The sequence below is a fragment of the Marmota marmota genome, unplaced genomic scaffold (assembly GCF_001458135.2).
Source record: "Marmota marmota marmota unplaced genomic scaffold, marMar, whole genome shotgun sequence".
In the NCBI taxonomy this organism is placed as follows: Eukaryota; Metazoa; Chordata; class Mammalia; order Rodentia; family Sciuridae; genus Marmota; species Marmota marmota.
Window position 1 is genome coordinate 10,225,360 of NW_026000229.1, and position 25,611 is coordinate 10,250,970.

Consider the following 25,611-nt stretch of genomic DNA (forward strand, 5'->3'; position numbering starts at 1 on the left):
AGATAATGTCCTTAAAATGAGAGGCAAAATAATTGAATTTAATTTCTTTTTTGAGACTGTAACATGCTTGAATTGCAAAAATAAAAGAACTACCTCAAACCGCTTTGCCCTTTCTAAAAGGTTGTATTTAAAAAAACAAACAACAACAATAACAAACTTAAAAGAACTTTTTTTCCTTGAAGGTGATTTCTTTCTTGTTATGATAGCTTTGTAATGAAGCTACTCAGACTTGTTAAGTGTCCTGTTGAGATGTTATTGATTAAGAAGAAACTTTGTTTTTACTACTAATTATGTCACTTCACACAAATCTATTATTTATGTAAGTTAGTTGTTTTATATCCATAGTATCAATTAGGAAATGATTTGTGATATTATTGTTTTTATTTGTGGTACCTAGCTTTGACCGTAGGGGCACTCTACATCCCCGGTCTTTTTTTCTTTTTCTTTTTTTGTGACAGGTTGATCTCAAACTTTACTCCTCTTGCCTCAGCCTCCCAAGTAGCTGAGATTACAGCCCTGTGCCACTACACCTGACTGATATGTAGTGTTACTAATATGAAAAGATAAATTACTCTGGAATCTGAGGCAGGAGTATTGCAAGTTCAAGATCAGCCTCAGCAATTTAGTGAGATCCCTCAGAACCTAACTACACTCTATCTCAAAATAAAAAGGATTGGGAATATAATTCAATAGTAAGTAAAGTGCCTGTAGGTTCAATCCCCAACACCAACTAACAAACAAAGACAACTTATAATTTCTCTATCTTGATAGAATTTAGATTCTTGTTTAATAAAGGGTTTACAGAGCTTCCATATGAAAACTCTTTTATTCTAGAATATAACACACATAAAGAAAAGTACATAAAACAAACATATATAGCTCAGTGAAAGAGTACAAAAAATAATCACCCCTGAAATTACCACCTAGATCAATAAATGAACCTACATAACACCCAGATTTTCCTCTTGGATAAACTATGAAATTTCATGTTGTATAAAAGAAAAAGAAGGACTCTGGTTAATTTGCATTCCGAGGCCTAATGAGATTGACTCCAGAAAGTGATTTTTTTTTTTTAATGTTACAATATATTGGTGTCATTGCCATTGCCAGCATTCACCATAGCATTTTGCTATCTTTTGGTAAGTTTGAAATAAAAGGACATCATACAATTAGAATATTATAGCATTGGAAACTAACAGATTAACTGTTAAAATTATTTAAGCCATAGTTTCAGAACTTTTATAATATCTATAAATAGTATGCACACATATTAAGATGAAATGAGAATTAGAGATTATTTAAGTAGAAGTAAAATAAGCAAGGCAGAAGGTAACCAAGTTCAGATCTTTTGCAAATAAGATTTCAAAGATGATAATTCCATTATAGCTGGGGGTGGTGGTACATGCCTGTAGTCCCATCCCCTTGGGAGGCTGAGGCAGGAGGATGGAGAGCTCAAAGCAGTCTTAGCAAAAGCGAGGTACTAAGCAACTCAGTGAGACCCTGTCTTTAAATAAAAAATAGAGATGGGGATGTGGCTCATCGGTCAAGTGCCTGTGAGTTACTTCAATTCTAGTACCACCCCCCTTCAAAAATGATAATTCTAATAAAGATGATGTAGTATATTTTTACTTCCTCTCAGTATCTTTAAAGTATGTTATATGTGTACATGAATATGCCACAATGAAACCTACCGTTCTTTTTTTTTAAAGACTTTAAAAAATTTTTTTAGTTGTAGATGGGCACAGTACCTTTATTTAACTTATTTTATTATTATTTATGTGGTGCTGAGGATTGAACCCAATGCCCCATGCATGCGAGCCCAGCACTCTACCATTGAGCCCCAACCCCAGCCTGAAACCTACCGTTATTTAAAATTAATATGCACTAATTAAAAATAACTCTGAGCTAATTGTAAAGAAGCATCCTAACAGTGAACAACAATAACAAACCTCTCCCTAATTTTCTGAAGTAATTCCCTCCTTTTTTCTTTATTAAGCTGACTGAGCCACAGCCGAGAATACCAGATTAAAGATTACTTTTGTTATTTTTTCTTTTGTCCAGAATTCCAAATTAAAGGAAACAATGCCATTTTAAGGTCTATAAATAAAATTATTTCAATTACCCTATTTGAGAAAAATATAATTGTAGAATATTCATGATAGTGATCAGCCTGTTTGAAACCAGAAAATACTCTTAAATGAGTCACATTAAGTAGGCAGTTTCAGTAACTGCATGTTGTTTTGCTACAAGGTGGAATGAGAAATAGTAATGATTTGTTTGGTTAGCAGTGAATGAGGTAATGAAGAACAGACATTCGAGTTCTGTCATTTAACTTGCCTCTGATTTCCTTCTCCTGAATAGGTTAGAACCTGGAGTAGAGAATACTATTTAAGGATCATGAAGAATAGAGCACAATGATGCTGTATTTGGTTCTGTTGGACTTACATAGAAGCATAGACAAATAGGCATTTTAGTGAGTCTAAAAAGTGTAGGCTAAGGTATTGAGGTCTGAACAAGAGTGTTCAAAGTACTATCCAGTTTTCTTCATTAACAAAGAGAGAAGCTATAGCTTTTCATATAGTGTCTGCAGGTAGAGAGTTTTAAGATTTCCATATGATCTCTACTGCTTCCTATTCAATGAACTGTATAATTCTAATCAGCTCCCTTTTGCTTTTGCAAGTGGGAGAAGAATTCTAGTGACGGTCTATTTTCAAAGATGACCAGGTGGTAAAACTTATTTGGTTAGCAAAAACCCAATCATTAGTTATAAATTATTTGTATATTGGAGAAGGTTAAGAGTAAGAGTTTTAGATTATGTGTTAGTGAAATAGGTACAAGTTTTCAAAAATAATCTTTTCCATAAAAGCAGTAAGAACACTAATGAAAAGTTTCAGAGTAACTTTGTTAGAGTTGTAGAAATTAAAGGCTATAGTAATCTAGAAAGTGTTTGTGTAACTATAAATAAAGACTGCACTTTGTGGTGTTTTCATGTGCATGATTCACAGGCCTTCCTCCCCAGCTCCATGGTAACCCTGAAAACCAGCACCCTGGAATCAAGATGAAGTTTAGCAGAGTGGCAACCACTGGAGGAAGTAGAAGGGTTTGGAATTCCTTCATAGTCTCATTTCTAGAGAATTCTTCAACCTTTTGGGTTGTTTCTTGGAATATTTTACTTAAAAATCTGAATTTATTCAACCTAATTTGGAGTTTGCCCACTGTGAACCACAGCCTTTAGCCCAAAAGCACTGTGAGAAACAATCAAAATCAGGGCTGGGGGTGTACCACTTGCCCAGCATGTGTGAGATACCGGGTTTGATCCTCAGCATCACATAAAAATAAGTAAATAAAATAAAGGTATCATGTCCATATACAACTTAAATTTTTAAAAAGGCCTAAAAAATTCATAAGAAAAATAATCAAAATCAATTGTTGGACATTGCAGCTGCCTATGACAGTAGATAACTATTGGGGTGAACAGTGGCCTAACCAAACAGCTTAAAAGGAAAAGCAGATAAATGAGATGTCCATAATGGCTTTGAAAAGTTCTGATATATTCCATAAAATTTAGTTGGTTATGTGCTTTATAGGGCTCTATACATGCCAGGGCTCTAAGCATGCTCAGGAAAAACCAGGAAGTTCTTGATCTGTTACCTTTGGATAACCTTGAGTCTGTGCAAATAGAAAATGAAGGCAAGCAGAGTCGTAAACTGCTTACCTGAGTGTTGAAGGTATGCCTCAATATATATACATTGATCTTTGACAAAGGCCACTGTTCACCCCAATAGTTATTGATTTAATGGTTTGAGGTATGTAAGAGTATCTCTGGTTAGTCATTAGCTGACCATTAAGCTCAGTGAGTGGAAATTTCTGTGGTCACAGGTCAAGGGGGAGGAAAAAATAGAAACAATATCAACAGCAAACACTGGGGATAAAGGAAAATCTGATTCCTAGAGTTGCTCCATTATACAATTTAATACATCCAGTGTTTGACAGTTTTTTGAGACATGCAAAGAAAAAAATGAAGCGTGATCCAATTCAGGATTTTTTTTTTTTTTTTTTTTTGGTGGTGCTGGCGATTGAACCCAGAGCCTTGTGCATGCAAGGCAAGCACTCTACCATCTGAGCTATATCCCCAGCCCGAAATATGATCCATACAGGAAAAAAGGAGTCAATAGAAACTGTCCCTTAGGAGAGTCAGATAAAACTTTAAGCTATTTTAATTATGTTCAAAGACCTAAAGGGAACTGATTACAAAGAACTTAAAAAAAGTCTCAATGAAGTTATTAATAAAGAGTTAGAAATTACATATATTGCAGATACATAGTGAAATATGAGAGACAGTATACATGCCTGTTTATATTTTATAACTCCTTTTTTCCTCCAATATGCTTTGGAAAAAAGTACAATCACTGAAATGAAAATTCACCAGAGGAGTTCAACAGTAGATTTGAACAGGTAGAAGGAAGAATCCATGAATTTAAAGACAGATCAGTTGAGATCCAGTTTAATGAACATGGGAAAAAAGAAGCAAAATGAACAAAACTGCAAAGTCCTTTTGGACACCATTAAGTATACCAACTTCGGGGAGTTCAGAAGGAAAGAAGAAAAAGGGATAGAAATAGTATTTGAAGATATCATAGTTATAAATTCCTCAAATTAATCCACAAATGCATGAAGCACCATGAACTATAAGGAGGTTAGATTTTTTTTATGCATCATAAATAATTAAACTCTCTAATATCTAGGAACATTTTGCAAGAGAGAAAAGTGACTTATGATGTACAAAGGATTCTCAAGAAGATTAACAAGTGGTTTTATCATTAGATACTATTGGAGCCAAGGGTAATTGGGTGGCATTCAAAATTTAGAAAGAAAAAAAGACTTAATGAAGAATTATTATTCTTCAGCAAAACTGTCCTTCAAAATGATAGACATCCCCCCCAAAATAAATCCTAAATGACTTTGTTACTAGCAAACCTGCCCCATAGGAAATACCAAGTGAGTTCTTGTGGTCCAAATGAAAGGACACTAGAGAAGTGTAAATTGGATACAAATGAAAAAATAAAAAGCAACATTTCAGGCAACTACAAAAAGAATAAATACATTTTTTTTTACTTGTAACTTTTCTTCCCTTCAGTCTTATTTAAAAGACAGTTGCATAAAGCAGTAATTTTCATTCTGTTGATGGACATACTGTTCTAAAAATATAACTTGTACTAGAAAACTGTAAAGGAGGAGGGAGAGAATGGAGAAAAAGGCTTTATATATTACTGAAATTAAGTTTTTTTATTTTAATCCAGATAACTGCCTTGGAAACTACTGAGTAAAAACTAAAAATAATATTATAAGAAAAATTTAAGTATACTTACTAAAAAACATCAGTCTAATATAAAGGAAAGCATTATTGAAAGAAACAAAGGATGAAAAATATCTTAATATGTAGTGAATCAAAGAAGAAATCACAATGAAATTGGAAAATACTTTGTTATGACGGGAGATTAAAAACAAACATGGTCCATCCTAATTCTTGCTGGTCAGTTTGTGGCCTGACAGGTTTTACTTATTGAACAGAGGACCCTAGAACAATAAGGAGCAATTTCAGTGGTGTCCCAATACTCTACTTAAGATTCTTGGGGATAAAGGGAGAGGAAACTAAATCCATTAAGCAGAAGGAAGGACAAAACAGATATGCAATAAATGAAGTAGAAATTACAAAATCATAAAAAACAAATAAATTCTCTGAAGAGATAAGCAGAATGGAAAACATTGAGCTTGATTGACCATGAAATAAATAGAAGATTCACATTATTAAAAAAAAAAGTGTGTGTGTGTGTGTATTTTAGTTGTAGATGAACACAATATCTTTATTTATTTGTTTATTTTTATGTGGTGCTGGGGATCAGACCCTGGGCTTAATGCATGTGAGGCAAGTGCTCTACCACTGAGCTACAACCTCAGACTGAAGATTCACATTATAATTTCAGTAATGAAGTTAACATTTCTGCTCATTTTTCAGAAGTAACAAAGGGTTAGTTACATGAATGATTAATGGCAACAAATTAGAAACTAGTTGAAATGGAAAAATTCCTAGAAAGACAAAACCAACCAGTACTGCTTCACAAGAAACAAAATTTGAATGAGTTTGGAACAAAGGAGATTGAATTATCAAATGTATAAACCAAAAACAAACAAATTTCCTACCAGAAAAAGCCAGGACAAGTGAATTCACTGATGAATTCTGCCAGATATTTGAAGAATTAACACTAGTTCTTCATAAATTGTTTCAAAAAGTAGAATATGAGGAAATACTTGCCATCTTATTCTAAAGCCAGTATCACCTGAATACCAAATAATACATCACAAGGAAAGAATACTATAAAAAACATTCCTTATGAATATGAATAAGAGAATCCTTAACATAATACTAGCAAGCTGAATCTAGCAATAGATAAAATTATATACTATAACCTAGTATAATTGTTTGAAGAATGAAAGGTTGGTTCAATTTAATGAAAATTAAATAATAATATAATAAGCCATGTTAGTAGATTTAAAGACAAAAACCACATGGTTGCACTCTAAACACAGAAAAAAGTATTTGACAAAAGCCAACACATAATCATGATTAAAACAAAACAAAGCAAAACACTGGCGGGGTGGGGGTGGGGGGAACAACCAAAACCCCAAACACTGAACAAGTTAAGAATGGAAGGAAACATCCTCAACCTGATCAGGAAATCTATGAAAAACCCAAAGCTTTTATTATACTAAATGGTGGAATGATGAGAAAAAAAACAAGGATATCTGCCTCTTTTATTTAATTTTGTTCTGAAAAATCTTAGTTGGGCAATTAGGCAAAGAATAAGAAATAAAAGACATCCAGAGTTTAAGGAAGGAGACTGTCTTGTTCACAGATAACATGATAATGTGTAGACTATTCTTGGAATACACATAAGTATTAAAACTAATAAGTGAGGAGATAAGATTTCTGAGTACAAAATCAATATGCAAAATCAGTTGTATTTTTATATAACAGCAGTGAACAACCTGAAAATGATATTGGTTAGTGTTTCATTATATGATCAACATTCATAAATATATGTGGATAAGAGTTGTTAAGAGTTGGACACTGAAAATTGCAAAACATTGAAAAAACTTAATACATAAGTAAGTGGAAAGATAGTGTGTTTATGCATTGGAAGACATAGACCCCGACTTGAGCTAGTCCGTATCAAAACTTGAACTTCCTTTATGCAGAAATTGATAACTGATCCTCAAATTCATATGGAAAGGGATCTGGCAATGCAGGCATAAAATACTTGGAGGATTCGAACTTCTCAATTTGAATTAGGCAAGGCATTCTCCCATATGACACCAAAAGGAAGGACAAGCAACCAAAGGGAAAAAAAAATGGATGCATTGGACTTAATCAAATAAATTTTTTATGTCTCAAAGAATACATCAAAAAGGTGAAATTACATCCCACTTCTGATAAAGAACTTGTTTTTTTTTTTAAGAGTGAAATTACAGCCCATTTCTGACTAAGAACTGGTATCTACAATATATATTTAATTAGTACTGCTCAAATATAAGAAACTAATAACCTAATTAAAAATGAGAGAAAGATCTGAGAATACATTACTCAAAAGATAAGCAGATGTCTAATAAATAAACTAAGAAATGATCAACATCATATGTCATCAGGGAAATGCAAATAGAACCTGTATTGAGATACCACTTCACATCACTGGGATGGCAAAATAAAAAAGGTAATAATAATTTTTGGTGAGAATGTGGAGAAATTGGAAACCTTATGTGTTACTGGTAGAAATGTAAAATGGCACAGCTGTTTTGTAAAATAGCCTGGCAATTCCTCAGAAAGTTAAATTTAAAATTGTATTTGACTCAATGATTTCTTCTCCAAAGTACACACCTCCCAAATGGAAGATGGATGTCCAAACAAAAAGGTGTAGTCACATGTTCTTTTCAGCATTATTCATAATAGCCAACAGGTGGAAACAGTACATGTCTATCAACTAATGAATTGTTAAAATAAAATGTGGTATATCCATTCAATGGAATGGTACTTGTCCATAAAAAGGAATAAAGTACTCGTACATGCTGAAATCGGTATGCTTTGTGAAAGAAGTCAAACACAAAAAGACCATATATTGTATGATTTTATTTGTGAGAATTATCCAGAATAGGCAAATCTGTAGAGAGATTTAGTATTTTCCTAGTGCTGGTGTGGCACTAAGAGATTGAGGGTATGATAAGAGATAATGGGGTATCCTTTTGCAATGATCAAAGTATTATAAACTTGATTGAGGGTTGATGATTATATAGCTTTGAATTATAGTAAACAATGAATTGTACACTTTAAACTACATATAGATTGTATGATATATGAATTATGTTTCAATAAAATTGTTACATACAAACCCACACACAAAAGAATGTTCAGTTGTGTCTTTATTCATGGCGACTCACAAATGTCCATCAGTGGAAGAATGGATAGTCAAATTACGATATATTCCTACCATGAACATTATTATTAAGGAATACAAGGGAACAGGCTGTTGAATGAGTCAAAAATATAATGAGAAAAAAGTTAGACATGAGGAAATACATCATTATATCATTTAGTTAGGCAAATTAGAGTCAGAGACATGGCCTCTAGTCTGACTGATACTGTGGAGCTGAAATTGAGACTCTGTTTCATGGTTCAGAAACCTCAAAGAACTTGAACTTTTCTGTTACTGAACAAGTAATTTAAAAAGTCTGTCTGGTGGCCTTGCATAGAGAAACAAAAGGAATCTTAGCTGTTACAGTTTATTAGATAAGGTTAAAAAAAAACTTTACTAAATCGGTGGCTTACATCTGCACCATATGTAAGTATGGGGATCTGAATTTGCACTATATATTTGATACATAATCTCAAACTAAGAAATTATCCCAGTTAAGAATTAGTATAAGCAAATTCTAACTAAGCCTCTAGAGTTGATGAGACTCCTTAGAAAACAACCTTTACAAGTTGGGTGCTGTGGTACATGCCTGTAATCCATGCAACTGGAAAGGCTGAGGCAGGAGTATTACAAATTCAACCTTAAGAATTTAGCAAGGCCCTAAACAATGTAGTGAGACCCTGTCTTAAAAGAAAAAATAAAAAGGACTTGGGGATGTGGCTCAGTGGTTAAGCACCCTTGAGTTCGGTTCCTGGAACTCCTCCTTCCCCCTAAACAAAAACCTTTCCTGAAAATATACTTATAAACCATCCTAGAACAATCATACCTCCTTAACAAGGAGTTGGTACACACAACAAACAAGAAGAATATATTAAAATATAGAAATAGTATTGTGGTCTGGAAATATAATGTTTAAAATAAATGGAGGTCATTCAAAACCTAATTTAGGCATGTATTCAGACACAAAATAGTCATAGATAAACATGTACTCATATCCAAATGACACTGCCACACTGTGTTCGATCAGATGGGAAATGGGAGTTCCATGGCTGTTGAATGATTTTTGGAAACTCTATACTATAATTTAGTGAGCTCTTAATAACGCACTTTAATGTCATAATCTTCTTGAATTATTTCTGACTAGCAGATTACCAAATTAGTTATGGAAGGGCAAGTTTGGTGATAACGTCTTAAAATTACAATTTGGACAGAGTATGAGTGGAGTTTACCAGGTGTTTTTTCCTCAACTCGTCTCCCATAAATGAGTTTCAAACAAAGTGCAGGCTAGTCTTTTAAAGCATACGTTCTCCAAGCAACTCATTAAGTGGGAATTACTGGTAGCAAAGGGAGTACAGTATTTTTACTGAGGTTTCTTTTGGTTATGAAATGATGGTAAACTTGGTTGTAACTGTCTCCTTTTGAAACATTGAAAATTTACTGCTGTTGATTCTCACATTGGGCAAATGATATATAATGTTTTATTATTTTTTGTTGTAGATATGAAACATTTGAACACATTTTGTTTTGAAAAAAATCTGTTTCTGTGTGTACTGTTATCCTGATTTATTATTTGTAGTAAATTTATTTCCTTTGCTAAATGTAAATTCCTTTTCTTTGGATTTAGATATCCAATTTAGGGAATTACAGTGAGATTAAAAAATACTCTGCAAACCTCTTTGAATTACTTTTCCTCTGTTTAATCCATTAAATTCAAGCTTTTAATTTTGTGAATATTTCAATGAAATTGACATAGGTATATTGAAAATAGATTAGAAATCATAAACCTGAGTTTATTATTTTATATTACATTATAACTATATTCTTATAAGATATAAACATGCTGTATTTAAATTTTTATAGGTGTTCGAAATCTGGGATGATGAGACAAAAGTGGGTTAATCTTTAAAATGATTCTGTCTTGAGAACTATTTGTAGATTATTACTTTGTATCTAATTCCTAATTATACAATAAAGAGCACTAATGGAACTTTTACTTATTTGTGTTATGTAATTTACCTGTTTTTTAAATTATAAACTTTTGTATTTTAAAGGCAAGGCTATTTAAATTTGGACATTATGCCCTAACACTAGAAATGATCTTTGAATAAATGGTGAACAGTTCTCCCAAAGCCTGGAAACCCTTCTCTTTTAAATCCATTTATTGCTAATATTTACAGCACTAGTCCCCCCTTTTATTGTTAGTGTGACTTACTGTTTAAATAGCACTGATTTGAGGTTTTGGTCTTTATTTGAATGTGCTCTTTTCCCTTTCCTTTGGGTTGCTGATTTCTGCCTCACTTTCCTAAGAATTGGTGGTAATCTATAATTTCTCCAGCTTTATATTCAGATTTATAAATTCAAAAATCCTACTGGTTTTCCCTGCTCTGTGGTGCTTTTCTTCACACTTTAAATCACTGTACACTTGTTGGAATTTCTACAAGTGTGGCTAATTACAGGATTTGTGAAAGAATTGTTTCAATGTTTAGGAAATTGTTCTGGGTATATTTCTCTTTGTGGGTTTCATCAGTGTTGCCAACTATATGGTAATGATATTTCAGACCCAATAAAAGTGAGTCTATTTAAAAAATGGTTTACTAATATACAAATTGTTTTTTTTAAACACTATAAAGATTTAATGCAATTCCACTCAAAATCCCAATGACATTTTTTTCTTTTTTTTTTAAATTAGTATACATGACAGTACAATGATCTTATCATATCATACATTTGAATCAGATGGGGTATAATTTCTCATTTTTCTGAGTGTGCAGGTTGCAGAATCACATTGGTCATGCATGCAGTCATGTATATTCATACAGCAATAATTCCTTTGTAGGTTGGTAGTTTTCTGTAGGGATGTACCTTGAATTCTTTCTATTGATGTTTGTATGTCTGGCTTACTTGGCTTTGTGGTTACCTTGAGGTTTACAAAAAACACCTTTTCACAGGCAATTACAGGCTAATAACAACTGATTACATACAACTCTACACTTACATCACCCCCTCCAATTTTAAGTTTTAGATACCAAAATTTGCACCACTTTAAAATTTGTATTTCCCCAAATTTTTTAATTCTAGTTGTTTTAATAGATTTTTCTATTAATCCTAATGCTAGAGATAAATAGATTCATGCACCATCATTTTAGACCAGAGTATTCTGCATATGACTCTGTTGCTTATAGCACAGAGCTTTCTGCTTTCGTATGTTTTATGCTACTATTAATGACATGTTGATGCAGTTTAAAGAACTCCCTCACCAGACACACAATCTATTGGAGACTTGATCTGGACTTTTCAGCATCCAGAACTGTGAGCAACTAATTTCTGCTATTTATAAATTATCCAGTGTATATGTTTTTTTTTTTTTTTTTTTACAGTGGGATCCTAATGTTTTCTTTTTTTTAAAAAAATTTTTTATTGTTGGTTGTTCAAAACATTACATAGTTCTTGACATATCATATTTCACACTTTGATTCAAGTGGGTTATGAACTCCCGTTTTTACCCCGTATACAGATTGCAGAATCATATCAGTTACACATCCATTGATTTACATGTTGCCATACTAGTGTCTGTTGTATGTTTTTGATATGTCTCTAGAATTTTAGTTTAGAAATTTTTAGTGTGGTATTAACTCACAGTACTTTGAGTAGTAAAAAAAAAAAAAAAGGACAGTTTGAATACCTGAAAAGAACCCTAATAATAATAGAAAAAAGTTACATAGATGATAAATGATAAAGCAAAATAAAACCTTTATTTTTCTCGATTATTTGTTTGTAATTTCCACAAATTAACTGGAAAAATTCTTTACATTTAGCCTCTATATTCAATACTTTTTTTTACACTTTTAAAATAGTTGGCAGCATTGTCCTTGGTTCTCTATTGGTTTGGGCTTACTTAATTGTCTTTTTCTTTTCTCTTTTTTCTCCCCCTTTTGCTTCCTAAGGACATGATGATACAGCGCCATGTGCGGTTTTGAAAAGTATGGATAGTTTTAGCTTTCTTCAACACCCAGTCCACCAGAGGAGCTTAGAGATTCTGCAGAGGTGCAAGGAAGAGAAGTACAGTAAGGCTGCAAATCCTGATAAACTCTGTGTTGTCACATAGCCATTTGGAAATGGAAACCAAGAGCATTCTACACCAGGTGGAACATAGATTGCACAGGCAACATGACTTCCATAATCTTTTGAGCAGTCTCAGGATAGTTCCCGAGACTTCACTGTTTTGCTGGAAGTGCTGAGATACCTGTTCACTTGGTGATTCAAAGTGCCAAGATACCTGTTTTCTTTTCTTTCTTTTCTTTTTTTTTTTTTTAAGAATTTTAATATTTATTTTCTTAGTTTTTGGCGGACACAACATCTTTGTTTGTGATACCTGTTTTCTTAACTTGGTGATTGTCCTATTTGCCAGTGATTATTGAGTTAATTATACTTGGTCACAGTTACTGAATTGGTTTTCATTTTTTTCTTTCAAGTAGTTGAGTGATGGGTAAAAATAAACAATGCTTTTTTTTTAAACCTTCCTTATTTAAAAAAAAATAATCCTTATTGGGATATCACTGAAGTAAAATAACCTGCATGAAAGAACATAATTTGGTAAGTCTTAACACATGCAGGCAGTCATCAAATTATCACCATAATCTTGATGGCCAACATTTCCAAGCTCCTTAAACTCCTTTCTGAATCTGGCTCATTTTTATGCTTGCTTATGCTTGATTTCCAAGATTAGCAATGCTGGTAAATTTGTTTAGGTCCATTGAGGACCTCCAATCAGACCTTCTTTTATCTGATTTAGAGCAAAGCTACCACACTGACGTTTCAGCATAAAGAAGATTAACAGAACCATGGGATATGTTCTTTTTGTTTGCTTTTTATAAAACTGGTGTAAAAGATGCGCTTTGTCCCCATTTCCTCTTTTGCTTTTTATTTGGTATACTCATTGTGAATGATAATTGGTTATTTTGCTTGTTGTGAGATTATAGTTATTAGTCTGTTGCTATTGTGAGAACAAATGGATCCTTCAGAATATTCAAAACTTACCTCAGTAATTTGTGTATAGTGGACTGAATTTACTTACATAATTGTTTCTGAACTTTTAATAATTTGCTACAGGGTTAGTTTGCTAATTTCAGTTTTCTGATTGAAATTCCCTTGAAATTTTAGTATCATCTGGTGTCAGCAAAGGAAGAATATAAGTAGAATTCCTAAAAGCACATGTTATGAGTACCTTTTTTTTCAGTTTCTCTTACATACACTGAATTGGTGTAAGAAAATGTGTAATGTATTATTAGAAAGCAATATGAAAAATATTTTCCCATTTTAGAAAGAACAAAGGTAAGTATTTCATTTAAAAAAGATGTGTTTAAAAATTGTTCATAATTATTGCTCTTGTTTCTAAAAGGTATACAAATGTTCTCATTCCAGTTTTCTATCTTGCTATTCTAAATCTTTTAATACATGGGACATTGTTTAAAACAGACTACAGATCTTTGTGGTGGAGCTTAGATTAATTCTTTTTTAAGTAGTTTCAAATAATTTATTTGCTATGGTTTTTCATGACTCAGCTTGACAACTGAGGCCTTTCCATATTCTCATTTACTAGAGTATATTCTAATATTCTAATATACTAGGCTAGGAAGGCATCAGCTTCCAGTAGGCTACCTAAAGAAATTATGCATTTGTATGTGTTTACATGCAAATTTATCCACTTTAGTATTAGGCAATAATTGCAATTTTAGTATATAAAATCATAAATTCAAGGTTGGATGATTGCTCTTTAAAAAAAGAGTAGGGGACTACCAGCTTTAAGAAATTGTGAATTGGTAAAGCAAGTGAACCCTCCCACAGGGAACAGTGATAAAACCTGGAAAAAAATTTAACCAACTATTTGAAAGTATTGGAAAAACATCAAAAGGAGGCAGAAAGCAAAGACTTTCTTAAAGTACATAAAACAATAGATAAAAATTGTCAATCTGTAGCTTTTTGCACAAAGGGTTCCCTAACTCTCATAGCTCTTGAAACAGGGAACCACAACTATATTGGTTTGAGATGAAGACTATCATCTGGAAATTTAGGAGGACAGTAGATTATAACTCTTCCCACATCCCTGACTAACTGCTGCAGAGTATGCAGGGAAGACCTAGGAACTCTTACCACAATCAGGAGATAATTCTTGAAAGACTGATGATAGTGGGTCACATATTTATAGTAGTAGAGGTTGGTAAACTTTTTCAGCAAAAGACCAGATAATAAATATTTTAGACTTTGTGGACCATAAGGTTTCTGTCGAACTACTCAGCTTTGAGTGAATGGAGCCATAGATTACATATAAATAAATGAGTGTGGCTATGTTCCAATAAAACTTTATTATGGACACTGATAATTTAAATTTTGTATAATTTTCACATTATAAAAATATTATTATTTTATTTTTAATCATTTAAAAGTCTAAAAACCATTTTTAATTCATAGGCCATACAAGGTAGGTGGGGGATTTGATTTAGGCTGTATATCTAGTTTGCTGATTTGTATATTATTGGAGGGAATGAGTAAGCTAGAAGATGTATACTAAATTAAATGACAAAGTTTCTTTCCTTCTCTTAATTTCTTTTAAAAGATTTGGCAGTTTAAAGTATAAATTATGGCACTGTTTTGGTGGTTTAAAATGTGTCCACCAATTCTTTGATTCTCCTCCCTTTAAGAGGCATGTGCCATACTTAGTGACTTGCTTCTAACAAATGGAATGTGGCAGAAGTGACAATATGTGGCCTTCAAGATTAAAACATAAAAGGTATTGTGGCTCTTATTCTTTTCAGTTTTGGTGCTCCTCCCTGCTCTCTGCAGGGGGGAGTCTTTGAGATTTGACAGACAGGAAATTAGAAGACAGGGGAGTAATTGAGGCTCCTAGGAACTTGAGCTGTGGTTTCAGTTTCAGGAACCCTGGAAAGGAGAAGTAATCCAATAAGAGGAAGAAGAAATAGAGTAGAATAAATAGAACAGTTGAATCTCATTTATATTTGCACCCATATTTCTGGCCTTCAGTCCAGCCTTGTGAAAATTGAGAATATGTTGATCAACAAGATGAAACATCAGCAGTTTCCAGACAAAGGTTATGAGCTTTCTTCATCTCATTACTTTCACCTGTTGACAGAGCCTAGCTGGATATCTTGGCCTCAGACATTAGTATGGTAACACAAATGATTGAAAATTAAAAGTTTATTGTCTGATGAAAATTGATGAAAACCACTAACAAAAAGGTATCTGGTAACCTCTTACCCTCATATATTTGGAAAAGAAACAAAATGTGTAATTCCTGATTTAAAGCAAAATTCATTAGGACAACTTGAAAGTATTTTGATCTGAGTAATTTTGGAAACAAAACATGTTAAAATGTATGAGTGTATCCAAAGCAGTGCTTAGAAAAAAAATTATAGTTAAAAAAATGAATATTATCCACTTTAAGAACCTAGAGAAAAAAGAACATGTCAGGCGCCAAAGAAATATAATAAAGTAAATAAAGTTGAGAGCTAAAAATCAGTGACATAGAAAACAGGTTAACAATAGGAAAAAAGTCAATGAAACCTAAAGGTGTTATTTTTTTTTAAACGAGCAATGAAATTGATAAACCTACCCCAGCACTGTCCAATAGAACTTTCTGTGATGTTAGAAAAGTTCTCTAACTTCACTAAACTAAATTGTTGCCACTAGCCACATGTGGCTCTTAAGAACCTAAAATATAGGGTTGGGTTGTAGCTCGGTGGTGGAGTACTTACCTAGCACATGGGAGTCACTGGGTTTGAAATGTGGCTGGTACATTTGAAACTGAAGTTTTAATTTTATTTAATGAATTTAAACTTACACAGTCACGTATAGTGTCTGTTTCATTGGACAGTGCAATATCAGAAGACAGAAAGCTATTATCTGGAATGAAAGAGTAAAGACAATTACATATCCTATCAATGTCAAAAGTTTGAGGGGGAGATTATGTACACTTACGTCAATAAATTAAACAACTTTTGTGAAATGGATAAATTCCTTGGTTGTAAACAATACCAAAATTGATCCAAGGAAACAGGAAACCCAAAGAATCTTTTATCTGTTAATGATATGGAATTCATAATTAAAATCTTTGCCATATATAAACACAAATTCAGGCCCTGATAAATCAAGAGTGAAAGAAATAATTTGCCAGCTCTCAACCCCTTCAGGTTATAGAGGATCAGGGAACACAATCCAAATCATATTTTGAGGTCAGTATTCTTTGCTACCAAAACATGACTTTATGATGATGGATATAAAAATCTTGAATTATATAAGAAAGCACCAAATTCAGCAGTATATTAAAGGATCATATGTGAGGATCAAATTAAATTTATTCCAGGAATAAAAGATAGTATTGACAATAGTGTTAGCATTTATGATAAACTGAGTTAGTCAACTTTTAGCAATAAGAGATTTATTTGGCTCACAGATTTAGAGGTTCCTGTCCATGATTGGTTGTCCCTATTGCTTTGGGCAAGTTAGATGGTGGGGATATATAACAGAGCAGAACTGCTCGCCTGATGGATGAAAGTGATCTAGGGAAGAGTAAGAGACTGAGATCTCAGAATCCCTTTTGAGGACACATACCCAATGATCCAAATATCCCCCATTAGGCCCAAGTTCTTAAAGTTTTCAACACCTCTCAGTAATACCAAGCCAGGGATCAAATGTCTTGACACTTGGGCCTTTGGGAGACACTCAAAATTTAAACCATAGCAACAATCAAATCAATTTATAGTGTTGACCACCTAAAAAATAACAAGCATATGATCACTTTATTAGCTAGAGAAAAAGAGTTTGTCATAATTCCATTTTTTAAAACCCTTTTAACATTTCAGGAGTAGAAAGCATCTTGTTCATTTTATAAAAGATATGTATGAAAATCTTGTAGAAAACTTTTCCCCTAATTTTAAGAGTATAGCCAGGGACATCTGCTTTTGCTACTCAGAACATTCTATTGAAGGTCATCAGCAGAGCAATAAGGCAACAAAAAGAAATAAAAGGTATAAAAGTTAAAAGAGAGGGAGTGGACAATATAAGCATTAATATAGAAAATCAAGAAGTCTAAAAATGGTCTTAGAATTAAAAAAGATGCCAGGTAAATAGTAAGGTAAATTAAATTGTAATATTATAGCTGTGCACACTAGGAAAATGGGACTTATAAATTCCATTAGCCATGTATCTCAGCCAACTTCTAGATATAACAACTAGATATACTTCTAGATATAGTTCCTTTCCCATTTTACAAGAGTTGTTTTGTGTCACAGAAAGCACAAGGCAAAAGTGATAAAATGTCACAAGGTTAAATCATAAGACTTACCCATCTTGGGTACTTCTTTACTTGCTTTCACATTGGTGTCTCAGAGAAGTTGGCATTTGTGACCTGTCCTATTGAGAGTCCCAGTGAAGCCTCAACCAACAGGTAGTAAGAATATGAAGCTTGTTATTAACTATGCAAATGACTTTAGAAGCAGCTTCTTCAGCCTCATTTCAGTCTTTAGATGACTACAGCCTTGCTTGACAGCTTGAATACAAGTTCATAATTAGATCTTGAGTGAGAACCACTCAACTAAGCAACTCCTCCTGAATTGTTACTTCTTTAGAAACTCTGAGATGATAGCTGTTGTTTTAAATTGTTGGGGTTTGCAGTAATTAATATGCAGTGGATAACTAATACAACATACACAAACATGAGGTAATTAGGGATAAATTTAACAAATATGTGTAAGTCTTAAATATCCCTGAGAACATTTAAAAATACAACAAAGACAGTTGTAGTTTTGTATTATGAGATACCAGTTTTTTCTCATATAATCTATAAATTAAATATAATCCTAGTGAATATCACAGCAAGTGTTTGGTAGAAATTCATAAGCTGAATTGTAGACCACTTGGAATGACCAGAATAATTCCAAAGAAGTAGTCTGTAGAACTTAACACTATATAATTTCAAGACTAAAATGATTATTATATTGTTCTCTTGGTGTAAGGATCAGGTGATCAGTGAATAAAATAGAGTACAGAAATGGATCAACACATATGGTCAAATTTCCACAAAGGTGCTGAGATAATTCAGTGGGATAAAGGATAGTCTTTCAAACAAATGGTAATGAAAAACTATATCCATATGTTATAAGAGAACTTTGACTTTTACTGTCTAACACATGTAAAAATTAAATGGCTCAGAAAGTTCTTTATAAGACCAAAACTTTTAAATTTGTAGAAGAAAACCTGAGAGGAAATCTTTGTAGTCTTGGGACAGGCAAGGATTTCTTAGATTGGGCATACAAACATGAACTGTAGAAGGTAAATGTTACTAAATTAGAGCTCACTGAATTGAAAACTTCTGCTTTCCAAGTAATGGTAAGGGGGGGGGGGGGGATGTCACACCACAGCCTGAGAAATGATATTTGTAATAGTTTGTAATTCTGATATCTGATAATAGACTTGCAAAAAACCTCTTGCAATAATAAAAAATAAATTTAAAATGGTCATAAGATTTGAACATAAAAGAAGATATATATGTGGTATATAGGCTTGTGAAAGATGTCCAAATTAGTCTTCAGGGATTTTCAAATTATAATCACAATAAAGCTCAGTTATTTACCTGAGAAAAATTAAAACATGTTTATAAAAACTTTCATAGATGCATCTTTAAAATGATGTTCTGCTTACACAGAAGATGACATACTTTTTGGTTTTTTATTCAGTTTATATTAAATTCTAGATAGTACAAACTGATCTGTGTGGATGACAGATCAGCTATTGAATTGATGGGGTTAGGGATAGGGCATGTGAGGGATTGTCCAAGAAAGGGCATTAGGAATCTCTTAGGGGTTGATGGAGATGTTCTGCATCTTCTGTTGTTGGTGGTTATGTGGTGAATGTGTTTGTCAAAACTTATACAATTGTATACATAAAATGAATATATTTTACTGTATTAAAGGCTTTACCTCAATAGAAAAGCATTTAATTGTATGCCATGAACCCTGATATAAATTAGAGAATTTTTTTATGAAAGTAAAAATATGCAATTTATATAAAAGGTAGATGATCAGAATTTGTTTCAAATTGGTAGATAGAAACAAGTTCAGGAAATGCTGATGTATATTTTGGTGAAAACTCCAGGGAAGGCAGGAAATTATATTTCTCTTAAATTAGTAAATGATGAAGACTATACTTTCAGGGATCATTTCTATAGTATGTTAAATTAGTAAATGATGAAGACTATACTTTCAGGGATCATTTCTATAGTATGTTAAATTAGTAAATGATGGATATTTATCGAGTTTAGGAAATTATAATAAACCAAATGTATGCTTTAAAGACAACAATGATAATAGCAAAAATAAGAATTTATATTCTTTAACATAAGAAATCTCTCAAAAGAAAATCAAGATGGAGAAAATGAGTGAAATAAATGGAAGATATGAAGTAAAATGCTAGAAACAAATACTGTTATTCAAATGCTATTTTTTTTTTTTTTAATGAAGTACAGGGAATTGAACCCAGGGCCTTGCAAATGCTGGGTAAGCACTTTAACTACTGAGCTATATACCCCTATTCCTTGTTACTCAAAATTAACAGAAATGACAAATTCACTAGTTAAACTCCCGAGATGAATTTTTTCAGTAGGTTAAATTTTATTTACATGATATAAAGTACTTTCAGTGATGATGTTTAAAGATATGATACTTAAATATGATTACATGACCTGTGTAACTCTATGTCATGTACAACCAGATAAATGAGAAGTTATACTCCATTTATGTATGATGTGTCAAAATGCATTCTTCTGTCATGTATTACTAATTAGAAACAATAAAAAAATAGAGATATGATATGTAACATGAAAACGAAAGTATGGACAAAGAGATAACAGACAGATATGAACTATAGCAATAAATGAGGCTATATAATAATCGGAACAAATCTTCACTGAAATAACTTGTAAAATTATTTACTTGAGAAAGAGAAATTGAATCCACTATAGAAGTTTTGAGACTAAATCAAGAAATTGGTAAATATGTGTGTACATCTAAATGAGTAATACTTTATGAAACTTAATAGTAGTTATGCTTAATTTGCTTGATTAATATGAAGATAACATGGTGAAAGTAAGTTTGGGGTAATAATAACATCCCTAACAAGAAGGGGATGATGAGAATTAACCATTTGAATGTTTCTATACTCTTCAGGAAAAGAAGATATAATTAATTTAATTAAGAATTCATGAGAAGGGGGGATAGGAAGGGCAGCAGAATAGACACTAGTATTGCTGTATGTATATATGTGGCCTTATAACCAATGTGATTCTGCAACCTGTACACTTGGAAAAATGAGAAATTATGTCCCATGTGATTCAAATGTATTATATGTCAAGATCATTGTATTGTCATGAGCAACTAATAAAAAAATATTTTCAATATAATAAGTTACATAAAGTGTTTGGAAATAAGTGTTATTAAAATAAAAGCATAAAGCAAAAGAAATAAAAAAGTACTCATGAGTATGTTAAAAATTTAAGAATGACCTTAGAGTATATGCAACTTTCAAAATAAAAAATCAGAATAAAGAAAATAATTCAGTTAGAAATTTGGGTAAAATCATGCAATAATTAGGGTAAATACAAAGCATAAAATAAGATGGCACAAAATATGTTAGGTGTATCAATAATACTAGTAAATTTAAATGGACTGACTTTAACAGAGTTTAAAACCAAGAACTTGAACAAAATTTAGCTGTAGAATTGTTACAGATCTAAAATATGAATACAAAGAGATTAAACATATTGGAGAAAAATTACATAAGAATATTTGTTCCTGTTTTCTGGTATGTGCATTTTCCTACCTCATTTAGATGGCCACTGTTAAGATTTATTACTATAAATTAATTTTGCCTTTTCTAAAAATTTTATATAAATGGGATTATATAGTATGGATTTTTTCTTGTTATGATTTTGTTTATCCAGCATAATGATTTACATATTTATCCATGTTTTTTCATGTAACAATATATGTACTTGTGTTTCATTCTATATGTATTATGTACATTTGCATATGTAACATTGTGTTTATCATTTATTACTTGGTGAATTGAAGAGTTGTACACTGTTAAAGCTGTTGTGAGGGACCCTGCTATATATATTTTTGTGAATATGAAAAATACATATTTTTCATATTCATAAAAATACATTTTTGTGAATATGAAATGTATTTTCATTTCTAAGTTAATATTTGTGAATGGAGATATTGTTTCACAAAGTACACATTTGTGACATCATTAAGGAACTGTCCAAGTATTGATTGGCACTTTAAAGATATTGTTTCATTATTTTTGTGGTCTTTATTTGTGATGATTAAGTCAGATATTCTCCCATAGTCATTGCCTCAGTTTTCAGCAGTTTAAATTAGATATCCCTAGTTGGCTTATATTTGTCTAGTTTGGGATTTGCTGTGCCTCTTGGTTCTATGCTTTATTGTTTTTCATTAAATTCAGAAAAATCTGACTAATTTGTTTAAAATTTTTTTTTCAGTTGCAGTTTCTCCCTGTTGATTCTTCAATAACATGTTAGAATATTTGGTATCTCAATGATTGTTCAGACTCTGTTATTTTTCTTTTATTTTATTCTTTGTGTTCTTTACATTGGATGATTTGTTTTATTTCAATTTCATTGTGCCAATTCTGATCTATTCTTAGATGCGTAGAATGAAGTTTTTGTTTCCATAAAAATTATTTTTCAGTGTCAGAATACGCATTTCGTTCTTTTGAAGACCATTTTCTCTTTTTAATCCTTGAATATAATTATGTTAGCTATTTTAAATTTTTTTTTGTGTGTGTGGCTAATTCCAGCAATCGGAGATCTTGGGACTTGATGCTTTTGGAATGAAGTTAGAGAGTAGAATACTCTGGTCTTTTTTTTAAAATCTGAGTTAGTAGTCTGAAGTGTTTAGTATATTATTCCTTACGTTTCTTATGTGTTTAAAATATATAATAATAGATATAAAAATTGTTACATAGAGGGATATAAGGAAGTTAAAGAATATTCAAGAAAGAAACACTCGGATGTTTTTGAAGGAGGAGAAAATTCCTTGTGAGCACACTTTATAGTAAAGAAGAATTTAAGAATATGAATCCAATAAAGAAAGTGGTAGCACAAATTGAAAAGTATAAAATGTCTTGAGTGTGTAATTCCAGCAAGTAGCTTGGGAGGTTGAGGTAGGAGGATCAAAAGTTCCAGGCCAGCCTGGGCAACTTCATGAGTTGATCTCAAAATTTAAAAATTGAAATATAAAGGTCTGGGGATGTAGTTTGATAGTAGAGTGCTGTGGGTTAATTTCCCAGGACAGCAGACAAAGAAATGCCAGAATGATATTGAAAATAGATTTTTGAGTCATAAAACAGCACTTGTCTGAGTTCAGGAAATAGAGGAAGCAACTGAAAATTGAATTACTGATATTGAGGAACGACACGAGATGATATGCTTCAATAATAAGAAAAGAATGAATATAAAGGATAGAAAATTATAATCTTTGATAGGGATAATTAATGTTTATGAAGTAGGAACTGAACAAATAGAACAAAAAATGCATTCATGTAAGATGCTATTCAAAGTAATGTTAGGATCAACTTGTTCATTTCCGCAGAAATAGCAAGAATTTTAATAATAGATTAGATTTATCAGTAGATCAATTTGGGGGGCATTGCCATCTTAAAATATATATATGATTTTTTTTTGTGATGCTGGGGATTGAACCCAGGGGTTTATTCATGCAAGGCAAGCAGTCTACCAACTGAGCTATATTCCCAACCCCAAAATATCATGTTTTCTAGTTCACAAGCACAGGTAGAATTGTAGTTACTTAGAATTTGAATGCATTTTTTTGTTCAAATAAAAATAGTAGCTGTTCAAAGTACTGGTTTGTTGATCACAGAGCACCTTATATTCTTAATACCAAATTTTGAATGGCCATGTATCTTCAATTACCTTGGATATCTACACTTAGGAGTACAATGGCTGGGTCATGTGGTAGTTCAGTGTTTAATTTTTGATGAACTGTTAAACTGCTTTCCAGCGTTAAGTATGTCATTTCACACTCAGCAGTGTATGAATGTTCTGGTTTCTCCATGTCATTGAAATTCCTTATTTCTCTTTTTTGATTCTAACTATCCTGATGTGTGTGAAGTGGTATTTTATTGCAGTTCTGATTGGCATTTCTCTGATGATTAATGATGTTGAACCTTTTTCCTGTATTTATTAGTCATTTGTATGTTTTTTGGAGAATATTTATTCAATTTTAAATTGGGTTCTTGTCTTTATTGACTTGAGAGTTTTTTTTAATATCCTGAATATAAATCATACTATATCATACACAAATAATTTATACTATTCCATGAGTTATGTTTCACCTTTTTTTGGGTGCTGGGGATTGAATTCAGGGGCACTTGGCCACTGAGCCACCTTCCCAGCCCGATTTTTAAATTTTATTTAGAGACGGGGTCTCACTGAGTTGCTCAGAACCTCAATTTTGCTGAGGCTGGCTTTGAACTGATTTTCTCAGAACCTCAGTTTTGCTGAGGCTGCCTCATCCTCCCAAGCCACTGGAATTACAGGCATGCACCACCATGCCTGGCTGTTTTCACCTTCTTAGTGTAGTAGTGTAATTTGAATCACAGAACTCTTAATTTTGATGACATCCTGTTAATATATTTTTTCTTTTTTTTGGTGGGGGGTGCCATACATTAATTCAATATCTGGAAGATTTATTCCTATTTTCTTTAAAAAGTATGAGTACTTTCATTTAGGTCTGTTAACCAACTTTATTCTTTTTGCCTGTAGATACATAGTTTTCACAGCATAATTTGTTGAAAGATTATTTTTTTTCTCCGATGGTCATGTTAATCAATCACAAATGTAAAGGTTTATTTCTGCACTCTTGGTTCTATTCTGTTGAAGTATATATCTGTCTTATATGCCGGTACTATACTGTGTCAATTAGTATATCTTTGTAGTAAATTTTGAAATCAGGATGTGTGGATCCTACAACTTTGTTGTTATTTGCAAGATTTTTTGGCTCTTCGGGGTCCCTTACATTTCTGTATTAATGCTAGGATCTGCTTGTTCATTTTTATAAAAATAGGAAGTTGGAATTTTAATAGAGATTAAATTGGTCTGTATATCAGTTTGGGGGAGCATTTCCATCTTAAAAATATCATGTTCTCTAATTCGGGAACATGGATAGCATTCTGTTTATGTAAGTCTTTTAATTTCTTTTAACTATATTTTGAGTTTTCCAATGTGTACATTTGTACTATTTTGTTAAATTTATATTATTTTGATGCTATTATTTGTGGAATTGTTTTCTTAATTTTGTTTCAGATCATTTTATTGCTATTATGAAAATATGACTTTTTATATTGATTTATTTCCTAAATATTTCTGAACTTATTAGTACTAATAGATTTTTGTAGATTTCTTAGGTTTTCTACGTTCAAGATTATGTCCTCGTGAATAAAGATGCATCTTCCTTCCCAATGTATCTTACATATATATACTTACGTATATTTGTGGTATAAAATTGATACTTTGTGAGCTTTTAAGAAAATTATATTTTTAAAATATTGATAATCCTTAGGAAACAGTCATCTCAGTGTCTTTATCTGTTTCATCAATTGATTGTCAAAATCCATGGTCCATATGAACAATATATTTGTTGTTGAAACCTAATACAAAAGAGTCATATTAGAAACTTTTTGAATATCAAAATAAGACATGAATTTGTATACTTCTAGTCCTTTTAGCTCAGTCACTCTGTATTTCCTAACGTTAATATTTAAATGAAAGAAGAAATAAAATAATTTATTATCACATTTTCTAATTGGGTTCATTGCTAAATAGGTCAGATTTGTTAGTGGTAGTTATGGGACATGGTTCGTATTATTATCTAGGTGTTTCTGACGTATTTACTAAGTATTGAAGAATATGAATTTTTAATCTGTCTTTGGAAAATTCTCATGTTTAGTTTTTCTGTACATTGATTTGAAATTTTCTGCCTTTTTTTTTCTTTTTTTCTTTCTTTCTTTTCTTTTCTTTTTTTTTTTTTTTTTG

At 32.0% G+C, this 25,611-nt stretch overlaps 1 protein-coding gene and 1 pseudogene across 10 annotated transcripts in view; both read left to right on the top strand.

Annotated features, from left to right (window-relative positions):
- Positions 1 to 25,611, top strand: part of Myo9a (myosin IXA) — a 261,808-nt gene that overhangs the window by 114,508 nt on the left and 121,689 nt on the right. For all 10 annotated transcript variants that reach the window (XR_007343894.1, XM_048793402.1, XM_048793403.1 and 7 more), the window contains exon 16: positions 12,410 to 12,529. Coding sequence is in view for 9 of the 10 variants with exons in the window: in XM_048793402.1 (XP_048649359.1) it covers positions 12,410 to 12,529 (120 nt within the window). In the remaining variant the exon portion in view is untranslated. The remainder of the gene's footprint in view (positions 1 to 12,409; positions 12,530 to 25,611) is intronic.
- On the top strand, positions 19,727 to 19,802 carry LOC125613440 (annotated as a pseudogene).